General features: G+C 37.6%; 1 protein-coding gene across 3 annotated transcripts in view; it reads right to left on the minus strand.

The window, feature by feature from the left end:
- The window catches only part of LOC126161620 (sphingomyelin phosphodiesterase-like), a 361,860-nt gene that overhangs the window by 50,356 nt on the left and 294,771 nt on the right, over window positions 1-16,733 (minus strand). For 2 of the 3 annotated variants that reach the window (XM_049917578.1, XM_049917580.1), the window contains exons 4-6: window positions 12,306-12,473; window positions 5,894-6,118; window positions 1,427-1,599 (exon numbers count right to left, since the gene is read on the minus strand). The exons of the other annotated variant lie outside the window; for it this stretch is intronic. In XM_049917578.1, the coding sequence (XP_049773535.1) occupies window positions 1,427-1,599; window positions 5,894-6,118; window positions 12,306-12,473 (566 nt within the window). The remainder of the gene's footprint in view (window positions 1-1,426; window positions 1,600-5,893; window positions 6,119-12,305; window positions 12,474-16,733) is intronic. 3 annotated transcript variants of the gene reach the window in all.

The raw sequence follows: 16,733 nt of genomic DNA on the forward strand, positions 1-16,733 counted from the left end.
ACCGTCACTAGTAAGTGCTATGAGTGTCTTTTGTGCAACCACATCATTCCAGCTCTCCAACAGTGTGGATGGGATCATTTTTATGCAAGATGGCGCACCTCTGCACACTGAAAATCCAGTTAAGCAGCTGCTGAAGCGCCATTTCAGAAATGCTAGAATCATCAGCCGCCATTTCCCTACAGCCTGGCGACCCCTATCACCTGATCTTAATCTGCGTGACTTCTGGTTGTGGGGCTATCTGAAAGATGGTGTGTTCAGTGTTCCCATTGCAAACTTTTCTGCATTGAAGGCAAGCATTGCACAACACATTCTGAACATGATGCTGGAAACACTTCAGTCAGTTGTTGAACATGCTGTTTCTCGATTTCAACTTGTTGCAGAAAACGGTGAACAACATATTGAATATTTTTTGCAGTCACATGGAAATTAATAATCTTATCTGATTTTGATTGATGCTTTTTGTGCAGTTTTTGGCCTCAGGACAATTAAAAACTGATTTTTCTTGTCTGATGTGTTATGACCTTGCTGTGGTGAATGGGATTATGTAACTAACAGTATCACACCTGTACACCAATACATACTGAGTAATACAGTTTGTCTAACGTCAAAAGTACACCTTAGGCATTTTTGTATGATTCATTTGTCATTTTTAGTCAACCACTACTAAATTATGATGCTTACAGCGCCATCTATTGCGACATTTTGTAACTATTTATTTTTCTTCTGCCATTCATTTTCCCCCTTCTCCGATAATATTCTGTTGCAATTTGATGTCATTCTGACCAGTGGTGTTATTTCTACAGCAGTTTGAAGGTTTAACTTTAATTATAATTACCCTGTCGTTTGGTTGGTGGATGCATCACAAGATGAGAGGAGTCAACATTTCTGTAAGGCTTATAGTTTAAATCTTATTGTTAAAGGTAACGTGCATGTTGCTGCTCCCTGTCAATAATGTGGTAAATACCTAGTCAAGGAATTAGAAGAAGTCTTCTAGCAGGAAGCTCACATGTTCTGACACTACCATCAGCCAAGAGGTATCTATAAGCGACTGAAAATAACTTATCAGTTGAAACCACCTCAGCCATTAAAGAATTAATGAGAACATTTGACTGAAATAAACTTAATTGTTATAAGTGATGTGCTCACTGCTGCTCTCTGCTGATAAAATGACAAATATGAATATCCTTATGTTGTCTCTCAAACATTCAGAGTGCTCTCAGAGGGTATTAATGTGCTTCCAAAAATTTATTTATTTTTATTTAGAATGATATAGCTTTTAAGTTTCTATTGAATATATTATAAATTTAGTTCAAATGAACATTTTTTTCTTGCCTCAGTGGATTAGAGAAAGTGGTTATACTTTAGAAAACATCTTTACAACAGCTAAATTTAGCGATCCTTTTAATACACTGGAAAGCAGACTTACTGGTTGAAAGGATGTGCTTCATGGTTGCCAAATGCTGGGAAAACAGTGGCTTCACCAAATGCCTGCTTCAGTGTTGGATAAAAAAGCTGGAATGACTCGTTATTCCTTTGTATGCTTGTCTGCCACACTCCATGGTCAATGATGTCACCAGTAAAGTAAACATAATTGATGTCCTGTGGAACAAAGAATGTCAGAACTTGCACTGCAAAAACTGTCATATGTAAATTAATTTCACAAGATATCCTGTTGTTTATTATCACATAAGATTCTTTTATTTTTACAGCAGTGGGACAATGGTAGGTTTTATCAGTACATGTAGTTTTTAAAAACTTACCATCATAGAGTTTATTCTTTGTCACTGTTTGCCATTTTGATACCAGAATAAATTTTACTGTTTAACAAAGGGAGAAAAACTGGCATTAAAATATTACAGCAACTGCAAGATGAATTCAGAGAAGGATAACAACGTAGTCCCTCACTGTGGCATTAGCAGAAACTGCTGAGTCACATTCTTGTGAATTAGAAACCAAACATTGATTGACCTTTCTGGATTTTCTATACAACTGAACTAATCAAAATCTCCACTAATGGCACTGAAAATAATTTGCTTCCATAAAATTACAAAGAGATTTTTTACTACGTCCTCTCATTACTCTAGGAAATTTAAAGTGATTTCTGCACGATTTTCTGGATGGTGATCCTATATATCTAGGTGACTTCTGCCATCTGAAAATAAACATAGCTCTTTAGGAATTTTCCCACAGCAGTATGCCATACTGTAGACAGGAGTGGAAGAAAGTGAAATAACATTTACACAATAACTAGCTCTACACCCTCTGTCTTAATTTATATACAAAAATATATCTAAAAACAAAAATGATGAGACTTACCAAACAAAAGCACTGGCAGGTCGATAGACACACAAACAAACACAAACATACACACAAAATTCAAGCTTTCGCAACAAACAGTTGCTTCGTCAGGAAAGAGGGAAGGAGAGGGAAAGACGAAAGGATGTGGGTTTTAAGGGAGAGGGTAAGGAGTCATTCCAATCCCAGGAGCGGAAAGACTTACCTTAGGGGGAAAAAAGGACAGGTATACACTCGCGCACACACACACATATCCATCCACACATACACAGACACAAGCAGACATTTGTAAAGGCAAAGAGTTTGGGCAGAGATGTCAGTCGAGGTGGAAGTACAGAGGCAAAGATGTTGTTGAAAGACAGGTGAGGTATGAGCGGCAGCAAATTGAAATTAGAAATTAGTGGAGATTGAGGCCTGGCGGATAGCGAGAAGAGAGGATATACTGAAGGCCAAGTTCCCATCTCCGGAGTTCTGACAGGTTGGTGTTAGTGGGAAGTATCCAGATAACCCGGACGGTGTAACACTGTGCCAAGATGTGCTAGCCATGCACTAAGGCATATTTAGCCACAGGGTGATCCTCATTACCAACAAACACTGTCTGCCTGTGTCCATTCATGCGAATGGACAGTTTGTTGCTGGTCATTACCACATAGAAGGCTTCACAGTGTAGGCAGGTCAGTTGGTAAATCACGTGGGTGCTTTCACACGTGGCTAAACATGCCTTGGTGCATGGCCAGTACATCTTGGCACAGTGTTACACCATCCGGGTTATCTGGATACTTCCCACTAACACCAACCTGTCAGAACTCCGGAGATGGGAACTTGCCCTTCAGCATATCCTCTCTTCTCGCTATCCGCCAGGCCTCAATCTCCGCTAATTTCTAATTTCAATTTGCTGCCGCTCATACCTCACCTGTCTTTCAACAACATCTTTGCCTCTGTACTTCCACCTCGACTGACATCTCTGCCCAAACTCTTTGCCTTTACAAATGTCTGCTTGTGTCTGTGTATGTGCGGATGGATATGTGTGTGTGTGCGCGAGTGTATACCTGTCCTGTTTTCCCCCTAAGGTAAGTCTTTCCACTCCCGGGATTGGAATGACTCCTTATCCTCTCCCTTAAAACCCACATCCTTTCGTCTTTCTCTCTCCTTCCCTCTTTCCTGACGAAGCAACCGTTTGTTGCGAAAGCTTGAATTTTGTGTGTATGTTTGTGTTTGTTTGTGTGTCTATTGACCTGCCAGCACTTTTGTTTGGTAAGTCTCATCATTTTTGTTTTTAGATATATTTTTCCCACGTGGAATGTTTCCCTCTATTATATATACAAAAATAGATGGACAAGTCTGCTGCACAAATAATTAATTTGTGAAAGTGCATTATGACTACACCATTGCTTGTATTCCATAACAAATTCTCGCTTTCATAATGAAGTTATATAACTGCTAGTGTTCAGAACTGGAGATTGCTTTAATACTGGTACACAAAACAAAGAAATGTGACTCATTAATATTGAAATTAAGAGCTTCAGGTTCTTCTATCTTTTACATGCTATGATGTGTGATTTTATGCTTGCCAAGTCATTTGCTGTTCATTATGTGAGGGACAGTAATAAAAATAACAGACAGGACACTTCACCATCTACATTTACAATGTCTAGTATTGATTTTGAGCGAACTTGATTTTCTAAATTCTGCCAACAGATCTCTGTCCAAACAGAGAAGCCTATTATAAGATTTCTCTCTCTCTCTCTCTCTCTCTCTCTCTCTCACTCTCTATCATGCACACACATGAGCATGCAGGCACTCAAGCACGCGCGTGTGCGCACACACACACACACACACACACACACACACACACACACACACACATGTTAGACATGGATCTATGGGTTAATGACACCAAAATTCTTCATAATTTAATGGACATCATCTTTATTCTGATACTGGTTGAATTACCTTTTCCCAAACACCTTTTTTCCCCTCTTATCTTTCTATTAAGTCCCCACAAAGGAGCCACTAGTTCCAAAGTATTGATATTGATTGGCCTTTATATTTCTCATTGTTCTTGATTCTCTCCCAATCACTTAATTTTTGTTCTAGTAGACAAATTTGTTTCCGTAAAACCTGGAGTTTCAATTGTTTAAATTTGCTACACGTATTTTATTAGTGTTACTAGACTTTACTGTGACTGAGCTATAGAATGTATACAATCTGAACTGGGGTACAGAAGCATGTTGACTAGTGTTCTTGGAAGTAATTCGTTGTCAATACTTCATTGAGGCTTCTACTCTCATACAGTGTCATTAAGCTTTGCTTCACTTCATACCCTGCCTAATATTTCAATTTAATTCCTGAATAATACTTCTTGTTACAATGGCAACCTCCATTTAATTGACTAAATTGATTTCTGGTTCCAAAAGCTTATTGGTGTATGCTGCTACCTGATATTTAGAAATATTATTTATGTTAGTTTGCTGGTGGTTGTTCTCTCTTGTAATTCATAAATAGTAAAGATGCACAGTTACAGATGCAATATAGCAATATGTAAGCCAATTAGAATTCTTTCATTTTCTTAGAGCTCATTTGTTGTCTTTTGGCAATGGCCTATGAACATCAGTGGAAGCAATGTTATCCTCACACCCTTTCCTGTACAAATCAAACATTGGACGCATGTCTCACTGTTCATTTCTAAAGGAATGTCTGAGAGCAGAGAATAAAATTCCAGTTCCTTCATTAATGTTGTCAGTTTTTTTTCTGATGTGGTCATTGATGATTGAGAAGTCATGTACATCTGTCTGAGAATTTAAATATGTCTGGGGTGATTTGAGGGATCTCATGATAACAACAATATGAAACAGAATGAATTGCCTAGTTTGATTCAACCTCATCTACAATGGCTATCACTATGGACTTAATACATGAAGTGAGCTTACAGCTGGGTACACTTTGAATATCTTTTATCTGTCACTTCTTTTGATTTATATTGCAATGTGTAATCATAACTTAACAGGAAACATCACACATATTGTAAGTGGAATCAGAAACCAGCAACAAATAATCTGTAGGAAAATAAACATGTGTGTAACAGAAAATATACCAATAATGAAGGCTTTCATTTACGACTGAATAGAAAATGCTACAGTAGAGTTCATTTCCTTTTCTACTTGTGTATACACCTCAGTGAAATATTGGTGTTTTGATACTTATTTAACTTAATAATTATTAACATTTATAAGTAAAAGAAGGGAAAGACAACCACTCACATATGGCTGATTGATGTGCATGTGTGCGTTTGGGTGTCTGTGTGATTGTGTGTAAGAATGTGAGCACTTTTGCTAGAGGAAGAGCAAGAGCTCGAAAGATAATGTGAATCCTGTTTCCTGTTGCATGTTTTTATGTACCACACGTCAGTCAGCTATAGGTGAATGGTTAAATTTCCTTTATTTTAGATATTATTCTGCTCAATATTTCCATTCTTGTCATTAATATTTATTTACCTATTGCTTGGTGTGGTCTGTTTCTATTCAGTATGTGGAAATTTTGTTTCTATCCCTGCAAATTTTTATTCTCAAATTATGAAAAAAAGGGAACATGTACTTACAGGATTCTGTGTGACAGCATTTGTAAGCATAGACACCACACTGTGCCAGGGCATATCACAGTCCCTGTAGTCACCCCAGTAACCAGCAGCAGATGCTGCATCTGGTGGCTGACCCTGATCACTGCGGCAACATGTCGGCTCGTCACATGCTGCCATGCCACCCGGTGAGTACATTGGATCATAGTGAGCATCTGTTATATGGAGCACTGTGAGCACCTCACCCTCCTGCAAAATGCATATTGTCTGGATATGACTGAGAAGGTGCACCACAGTAAATTAGGCGATGTTTGTAAATTTAAAATATTATATCATCATTTTAAGAAATTATGATGAATGCAAATGACAAACATGCGCATTTAAAGGTAAAACACTATTCTAAGTCTAGGACAGAATAAAATACATGTTTGAGAATAAATCACCACTCACCAACTGGGAGACAATGTGCATAGGATAGGCACTTAAAAAAGATGAAAAATTACATAGCTTTTCAATAAAATCCTTTATCTTACACACACACACACACACACACACACACACACACACACACACACACACACAAGGGAAATAGATAGATGGATAGATAGAGAAACAGACAGACAGATAGATAGATAGATAGATAGATAGATAGATAGATAAATAGATAGATAGAGAGAGAGGGAGATAGAGAGAGATAGAGAGAAAGAAGAGCACAAGAGATGTGTGTTTGTTGGCCCCAACAAAGGGCTTTGAAAGATAAACAATGTTCTCTGGGCTTGTTTGCTATTAAGCCCTTTCTATATTTGGTATGAAAAGATACGTCCTCATGTAAATACTGTATTCTAATCGGACTGATTACTCAGTTTTTATGAGTCTTTCATTAAAGGATTGTGATATTTTTTAAGTACATAAATCTTATTCTATTTTGTTAAGAATGGGCTTTGTGAGATCATCTCTTTGTAAAGATACAAGGTTAATTCTTCAAAAACTAAAAACAGCTATTATACAGACATTGAATCAGGGCAGCTTTGGTTGGGGAGTGTTTTGTACTGCTGTAGCCACTACAAAATGCTTTGTGTAGTCCAATTTGCTTTGCATTGTGGATTGCTCATATTTTCCTTTTTGAAGTGAGTGAAGAGAATCATACTGATGCATAATGGGGTTCAAATGAGACTCTCACCATAAGAAAAGGAATCAGTGATCCCTATGATCGTTATTTCAGTTCTGCTATCATGGGAGCACAGAACATGGACATAGGGTGGCAGCCCTTCGAGAGGGAGGTGGATCTTATTCCTCCACACCACTCTTCTCCCCTTGGACAGTGCAAGTTCTTGTTTGTTTACAGTTGTGGCTGACTGCCATGTTATACTGTCCCCATAATACAAGCCAGTATTTATAATGCTACATGTCAAAAATAAATATCCCATTACTGGTTTCAAACCAACAGCTAAACCACCACTGATGGCTGTTCATGTTTAGAATTACATGTAGCTTATGCTGAACATGTGTTGTGTGATATTTTTGTGGTGGCAAAAGTTCCTTCATTGCCTTTGAAGAGGTTCATGTCTCACAAAATAATAAACAAGATTCCATATGTTTGAACTTTGGAGTTACAGACAGTCTAGAGAAACTCCCCTCCTCCCCCCACTGGCCCCTCCCCCCCCAACCCTGTACACACAAACACACACACGCATACAAACACCTAAGTATTTCAGCCTTTTTATATATAAGTTAAGAAGTGATGTGAAGAACTACTTATTACATGACCCTTAATTCACTTTCTTCCAGTCCCACTTACAGTGTGGGATACTGGGTACTGCTATCCCTGCAACAAGTCAAAGCTACTTGGTTGTGGTCTTGTGGGTGGGGCATTTGTATATCACCAATAGGTATCACAAGTTGTCAACACCTATCTCCTGTAAGGTTATTGCTAAGAACTGGTGTGGCTAAGTGTCCTGTGGTAGGGACACCTGTACTGGACTTGGCTACAAAAGAAAACTTCAGAGAAAAGAAGCTGAAGGAACCTCACTAAAGTTTAATGGATATGTATTTTCTGTCCTTCAGCAACTAGACATGGAACATGTACGACATGCAGTGGAACCACACAAAAGATGCAGGTCCTGTGATAGATAGAGCTACTATCAGTGCTAATTGCAAAGAGGCAAGAGACAAAAAATGTAAACTCCTTCATTAGTTTTCGATCATCACAACTTCAGCATCCACATGACTAACACTAGGAGCCCCTTCATTCTAATTAAAAAAAAAAAAAAAAAAACCAATGGGGTTATGGGCTAGAAACTGTGTTCTGCACCTTCTGTTCTGGTGGGGACTATTGGCCAATCCTGTGTGACAGAGTTCCCAAAGTATTGCAGAACTAGACTAAGTGTGCTCCTGTCTCTTTGTTTGTGGCTGCAAGTTGGTGTTCCTTGCCTTGTTTGGTATAAAAAATAATGATAACTGTTGCTTGTACAGCATTTGGTGGGGCAGGGCTGAGCATTGCTGCTTTACATTGCTTGAATGGGGACCCCTTCTGCCCAAAGCCCTTCCTTCAGTGTTCTCATGCATAGTATACATGCTGAATTATGAATTTGCATGAGGACAAGTTAACAACCATGTGCTTACAGCAGGCCTGATACAAATGTGTTAACTTACACCTCAGTGTGACCACTAGAGGTTCCTCAGGTAGAATAACCACTGTCTTCAGTGGGACTAGACTGGAAAACTAACACAGTCGATTCTAAAGTGGAAATTGTACCTGGTGGTACCCAGAGGAGTTACATCTGTGATTAGACTATGCACACTGCATCAGATAGTACCTCTGATTTTGTCTCTTGGATTCTCCTACATTTACATTGGTAGCTGTCGTCACAGATCGTGACAATGGAATTAGTCTGTACACAGTTTACAGATTACTAACTATAAAATTTATAAACAAAGAATTAATAAAATAAGAAAAGTAAAAAAAAAATGAGAGAGACAGAGAATGTATGAATAAGTAACACATTACAGGGAAAATTTCTCAGTTGTTGTGAGGAACTCTTGTAAAGAATAGAAAGAGTGTCACAAAAGAATCTTTTAATCTGAAAATGAATATTTTGGATTTATTGCCATTTTTTTAAGTTCTGCTAGATGTCTATTGAAAATTAAACTTGCTGAATAGTGTGCATCTTTCTATGCTTGACAAAGTTTTATCCACGTGCATATCATTTTTCTGTTTAGTGCTCACTGAATCAATGTTGCAATTTATATCGAATGAATCAATATTGTCAACAACAAAAAGGGGACAGAAACAGTTTCCACCCCCTCTGTCCCGTCACCTCCTCCCAATTCACAGCCCCTCATCCTCATCATGTGTTGCTCTCTGCCAATGCACCCACCAGTCTTTTCCCCTTTCTGCTCCTCTCCTTTTAACTGCCCCCTCCACCCCACAGCCTTCCGACACTGCACACGGCAGCCTTTTTCTGCCACCTTCTAGTCCTGCATGCTTTTCAGACAGTCCCCTTCTTTCCCCTCACCCATACCCTGCTATCCTTCCCCTTTCCCTGCCCCTCTTCAGATTGATGCTTTCATTCAACACAACAGTACAGTGTGGTCAGAGTGGCCAAAGGTAACAGTCATGCATGCATGAGGTGTGGCTGCTTGTGTGAATGTGCAGTGCTGTTTTTCTGGGGGACGCTGGGGGATGCGTATCCCTAAACTTTTTCTCCAACAAAGTAATTTTTTTATGATGTTGAGAACTTGGAAGAGTGCCAAAGATTTATTTCACGGACGTAAATTTTTTATTTGATTTTTCATGTTGGTAATTGCAATACGAATGATACCTGTGCAGTTTTTGGTGGGAAAAGTGGTGTCATTGACTGTTTCAAGCATTTTGAAGCTGCGGCAATCATTCTCGACAACTGAATTGCTGGCAGCCAGTTTGACAAGCATGTAATGCCCTCGCCTGCTAATAGTGGGCGATGGTAGTGCTAAACGGATATGCGTACGCTCAAATGCCGAGCTACTGATAGATGTCTCTATGGTCCTGCTACCACTATCCTTTGCGATTCATTGCCATCTTTGTTTTGCTTTTCTTTATTCTTTTGTGTTTGCTGTTCCATTCTTGTCAGTTGTGCAAAGTTTTACATTGTGTCCTGTCTTTCATTGCAACTTGTAAGTTAAGTTGGAGGTGAGAGATGAGCAGAAAACTATTTTACTTGCTCTCCTGTATCTAAAAAACCAAAAACTGTCAATAATTCATGTGTGAGTGAAAAGCCAGGAAGTTCAGCATCAGTGGATGACAAAAGTAAGACTGTAAACCTTCATTTGAGCTGTAGTAAAGTCAACTGAAGAGTCCTTTTTTTTTTTTTAGTTAGACATGTTGATGACGTCATGGCTAAAAGCAGATGGGTGGTATCCCATGCTTCAGTTATAAGTAATTTTTGCTGCGTTTTATCCAATGCCGGAGTACCCTCAAACTTTTTTTTAGAAAAAAAAGCTGTGTGAATGTGAATGTGTTTTCCTTTCTTGTCTGAAGAAAACTTTGGATAAAAGCTGAGAGCGTAACATTCTTTTCATTGTTCCTGCCTGCAACTCAATGTGTCATCTGTATTGTGAATAGCAATCTATCGTTTTCGTAATTTCTGATATTTCTATTTGAAATTTCATCATAACCATGGGAGTCTTTAGTGTTTATTGATGTAATAACTGACTCAGTTTTGTATTTGCTTGTTTCCTGTAGCTTCATGTGATGTAGCTGTCTAAGAACACCAGTTTTCGTGAATTCGATGTATATACCTGTATTCCCAAACTTCGTAATTGTACTGAATCTTGTTTATTACTCTGCAAAATATGAACTCTTCAAAAGCAGTCAACATTTCCATTTTTGATGACACCACCAAACCAAGACTTTCAGCCCAGTCTTGAAGAGAACATGTTTCATGTTTAACATATCAGTTAAATGGAATTATAAACACGAACAGCCATCAGACAATGAATATCAGTTTCAAACAAATAATAGTGCAATTTATTCCTAATAAGTAACACTATTAACAGTGACTGCTTGCTGCTTTTACCTTTTGTAAGATTTAATCTACGTGTAAAACTTCTACCAACATTTTGGACTTGTGTGAAGTGTTTTAACTCTCAACAGGCACATAAACAAGACTAAAACTTTAGCTAAACTTGATCTAACTTAAGAAAAGCTGCAAGGAATGACATTGTCTGAAAGCTTTGAAACAGTTTCTGTCTTGTTTATGTGTCTGCTAGCCATTCAGTGTCTCATTTATATGCTGAGTGGTTACCTTACCCATTTCAGTATTTATTTTTCACTAAGGTCATTCCATTTAATTAAGCAATACACAACAAACTTCTGAGTGAGTAAATCTAATCATTTCTGTAAATAGGAGGTGCTGAGTAACAGATAAGCCACATAAGTAGTAGAACATACCATGCAGCTACAAAACCATGATCTGATTTCCAATTGTTTTGTAGGCTGTCCACACCATCATGTTTCTTATAAGATAAATTGTACATCAAAAAGTCAAGGTATGAGCAATGATTTCAATAACTGAGCTATTTTCGTTCCACATCCTAGCATCTCACAGGCATTAAAGGATCTAAGGAATACGAATATAAATAAAATAAAATAAATGATTACAAATATTATTGTGTACATATGTAATGATTATAACACAGTCATCTTCATTATGATTCTTTTTCAGCTACTTTATATCATGAATGACAACAGTACGTCCTGCAATTAACTGCTTTACTGATATTTATTACCCAGTTCTGGCATACTTTCTCCTACTATTGCTTCACAGAAAAAATCAACATATTCATAATAACTTAATTTCTACATTTCTCTTACATTTGCCAACCATGTTGCTAAATATAATACTATTTAGTTTGTTTGTTGGTATGCTTTTATGGTAAATGTGTGCAAAGCTGTGAAGCAACAAGCAATGTTATTACACCTGCTGTGTTTCTTAATTCTGTTACCTACTTCTGCAGGTAGGGTCTAATGTAAATCTATTTCCTGTATTAATAAGCTTGACCTTAATCAAGACATCTGTTATTTGTCATATGCTTTTTGAAGCAAAAAGTCACAAAATCTTTTCAAAACTACCATGGGGTTCTGGAGCTAGGAAAATGAAAAACCAAAGCCAAGAATCAGTTATCTGTTTTGTAGGCTGTCCATACCATCATGTTTCTTATGAGATATGTTGTGTACCAAAATTCAAGATATGAACAATGATTTCAGTAAGTGGATTACTTTTGTTGACAGTATTATATCATGATAAAGGACCTCAGAACATAATTGTGATTCCTTAAAAACTGAAGTGAATAAATATATGTGATTGTAACTTTTTGGAATATTTGTTGTATATTTCTCTCCCAATGACCTATTAAGAATAGTATATATTATAATGCAGTAAAGAGTACTGAAACATACCGCTGGATCTGATGGTGGAACATACTGTGGTTTCTCACCCAGATCAATATCAACTGTCCATTCATATGGAGGCTCAGTCTCTGCACAGTCTAAGTCCTGCAGAAGAACACTACATATCTGATGTCCTGTCAGAGTTGGGGTGTTATCAATTATGTACACCACTGTATCCTGTAAAATAAAATAAATATTGTAAGCTGTCTTGCCACATCATAGAAGACGGTTTATCACTATACAAGCCATGCTGAAAGCAATGCCTCCAAATTTTTTAATGTGAAATCTCTTAAAGCTTTTTAAATAAAACAAATATTATTAACATTCAACATCTCTGTTCTTCACGTCTACATATTTATTTCACAAGATAGTCACTCTGGCAACAAACACATTTTTTCCCAAGAATAGAATAGTTTGTTGGCAATGGCATAGTAGAATGTTTCACTTTGTTGATGGAGCCACAACCTCACCTCTGTGTGCATAACATCGTTATCAATGTGAAGTCTTCAAATGTGTTCTTTAAGCTTTGATAACAGATGAAAATAGAATGAGGCCAAGATGGGACTGTATGTAGAATGATTGATGCCAGTGAACACTAAGTGCCAGATTGTTGCAGATGTTACAGCACTCGTGTGTGGTCTAGCATTGTCATGCTGAAGGAGGGGGTGCTCCATGCATGCATAAACTCTTAAAATTCGAAATTCTATTACAGCACAATGTTCCTCACATGCTGACCCAGTTACTTTACACACCACCATGTTATACACAACAATTCAGAGACCTCTAGTGGCAGATGGCTGCAAATGCTAGCACATGAAGAATAAAATGTAGAATGGTAATAATGTTTGTCTGATATAAGAAGCTTAAGATTTGTGGTATAAAAAGTTCAGAGGTATTACTTCTCAGCATGCCCTTGTAGATAATAATACCAGCAACAAAAACAGATCATTTTAGTAATAATGGAAAGAAACACATTTAAAAGTAGAATGCTGTTTACCTATTAATAAACAGCCTTCTATAGAATTACTGGTTTTTGTTGCCCACAGTGATCTCTAAATTATAAAGTTTTTTAATGAGCCACAAGCACAAAATCCACAAATTATTAGAAAAAATCAGTTCATTCCTGTACCTGTATCTACCTTGTAATGCACTCTAGAGTGCATAGTGGAGAGGGATGATAGTTGTATAAATGCTATTAAATGCTGTTCACACCCTGTCCATAGTTGTGGGACACAAAATGATCAACACATATGTCTTTACCCTGTACAGAATGAAATTAATCTTTTCAGTTGCATCTTTCATCTGGCTACCTTTCACACCCCCTGATATTTTTAATGAACTTGGTGTTGATGTTCCTATTTCTACCTTCCTGGTTCCCATAATGATGGTGGGTGCAGATGCTCCTAGACAGTGACAATTGTTATCCAACAACTGAGCTGGTGTGGTCTTTATTAAAGTTGTGTCTGTATGCATTATTGCTGACTGTTATTAATTTTATGTGTCACTAAGATTGCCTTTCCTGGGACATCCTCAATTTATGATACAGTAATGGCTGTTTTCCCACTTGCACTCATATTTTCTTAATATATTTTCTCAGAAAGAACTGATCCAACCCTCTTTTGTGTTGCATATAATGTTTCTTATTTACCTCCACCACGGTGACGCTACATACAATCTAAATTTATATTTTGCAAACCACTGTGAAGAGTATGGCAAAGGTACTTTCCATTGTACCAGTTGTTAGAGCTCCTTTCCATTCTAGAAACGTACAAAGTGTAGGAAGTACAGTAGAGTACTGTTCCTCTTGTGACATATTATTGTTGGCTTAAAGAGTAAGCTTTTGTCTATGTGTCCTGAAATAGGAACCACTACTATCCTCAAAGCACCTAGAATGTGTAATGTCATCATCATCTCAATTTTTTGACATATTCTTCACTGTAAAAGATGTTCTATGACTACTTGTGTCACTAATTTTGGTCCTGGTAAGTTTCACTTGATCAATGGCAATCCAACATTGAGGCAACCTGTCTTACTTAGCACTTGATGTACAGCAAATGTTCAGATTTCTGTTGCAATGTAATGACAGCTAAATTGTCATTAACAATGAATTGAGAAGTAGTAACAATAAGCACAATGCATTTTGAACCTTGAGGACCCATCTTCAGGTGCTTGACATAGTATACCCTCTAGCCACACTGTCTATGGGAACACTGTGTCCATCTAGAAACTAAAAACTTTTATTACACATTTTAACCTCAGCTCACACAAATGTCTACCTTGCAGAAACTCAGCTTAAGCATGCTCTACAGCATGATTCAAAGGACCAGAGTACTTGCTTCACCACACAAGCTATTTGAGTACTCCCATCTGATACTAGTTTTCTGCAATGAACTTCAGAGATGGGAACTCGCCCTCCAACACATCATTGTATCCCAATGACCCATGTCCTTAATCTCATAAAATGTTTCTGTTTTTTCTCTCTCATAATTCTTCATTGCACCATTCATTTCTGTTCCCACTAATCTATCTTTGCATCTCACTCTGTCCTCATCATTTATGTACTGAAGCTGGCACAGTGCTTACCAATCTGTGATGTTGACCTCTCTGACATCCTTCTTCATTTTTGTGTACCATTGTACATACTAAACTGGGTCTCTCTCATTCTAGGATCCAAGAGATCAGCCCTTCCTTTTAACCTTTCCAAATATATCCATCTCTCCTCCTCAAGAAAGAAACTGTTAGTTCTGAAAGTTAAGAAGTGTATACTTACTTTTATATATCTGCTGGAAGTATGAGTACTACACATTTCACCTCCTGAAGGTAAGGATGGGCCAGGAACCCTGTGTACAATTTATTAAATGGTATGATTTATCAGTTTTGACTTCTGCAGATACTATTTCGATTGAACTGCCCACTGTGGTGGCTGCAGTCATGGCTGGTAGGTGCTACTGTTGTCTAAGCTAAGCAAGGGATCAATTGTTGCTGGAACTGCTTGGCAGCCAACTATCTTGATATCATCAATTGTCTCTTGCAACTGCTGAGCTTTGACTCCTGAAATAGCAGTGATAGCCACATCAGCTCCTGGCTGCAGCAAATGCGGTAAGCATCATATCTTGTAATGGCAATAAAAGATTGTGATGCTAACAGTGGTGAACAACTTGTAAAGTTTTTGTGGGTAATTATCTTGTTCTGTATGATTGCAAACATATGGATTCAGGAATGTGCTTTCAATGGATGTGTGATAGAAGATCAAAGACGGAATGAAAAAACATTGTTTAGGTACCCTTACACCTTATTCTTACTATTGCAGCATGTAGTTTTACAATATTCAGGCTACAACAATAGCTGCTTTTAGTAGTAATAATAGTTCAGGATCACTCTATTTTCAAAGTTAGAGCATATGTTCCTTTCTCAGTTGTAATCATTAGTTTGTAGGCTCACAAAAATATTTCTGAAATGTATCTTTTACTTGAAACCCTTCAGTACTGGAGAACCCTCCTGTTTAAGGCATAGGGCAATGTTCTGGGATAAAATGAGTTCTGAATAAAGTTAATAAAAAGGCAAGTAATAAACAAAGTTATGTTGCTGCAGTTGTGAGCAGTTTTGAAAACATATACAGACAGTAACTGATGGCATTAACAGCTGGTGGTCACTTCCAGCTTCCGTGGCAGGAAGCTGCAGCAAAATACTACCTTTAGCAAGCTCTCATCAGATGGTGTGGGTTGAATGACACATAACTATTGTGCTAAGACAGAGATTCCAAAATCAAATGTATTTACAGTGTACCCATGAGCAGATATACACTCAGATCGTAATTTAGTAGTGATGAAGCATAGACTGAAGTTTAAGAGAATCACATGAAATAATCAATTTGGAAAGAAGTTGGATACAGCAGTACTGAGTAACAGTGAGATGAATTTGGAGTTCTAAAAGGCTGTAAATAGTGCAGTAATGAATAACACAGTAGAAAGTTCAGCTGAAGGGAACAAACATCTTTGAAAAGTGCAGTCACAGAAATTGGACAGGCAAACATAGCTGTTAGGAAGGTAACTGTGAAAAAACCTGGGGTAACAGAAGAAATAGTGAACTTCATAGATGAAAGAAGGAAGTACAAAAATGTTTAGGGAAAGACAGAAATAAAGTAATACAAGCTGCTTAGGAATGAAATAAATATGATGGGCAGGAAATCCAAGGTGAAATGGTTACAGGAAAAACTTGATGACACTGGAAAAGGAATGGTCATTGTAAGAGCTGATTCATCTTACATAAAGTCAAAATGTCATTTGGTTAAATTAAAAGTAAGGTTGTTAACATTCAGAATGTAATGGGAATTCCACAGTTAAACAAAGAGCAGAGAGCAGACATGTGGAAGGAGTCTGTATGAGGGGAAGGAATGGTCTGATGACATAATTGAAGAAGGACTGGAAGTTGATATGG

This window comes from Schistocerca cancellata, chromosome 2 (genome assembly GCF_023864275.1).
Source record: "Schistocerca cancellata isolate TAMUIC-IGC-003103 chromosome 2, iqSchCanc2.1, whole genome shotgun sequence".
NCBI classification, from domain to species: domain Eukaryota; kingdom Metazoa; phylum Arthropoda; class Insecta; order Orthoptera; family Acrididae; genus Schistocerca; species Schistocerca cancellata.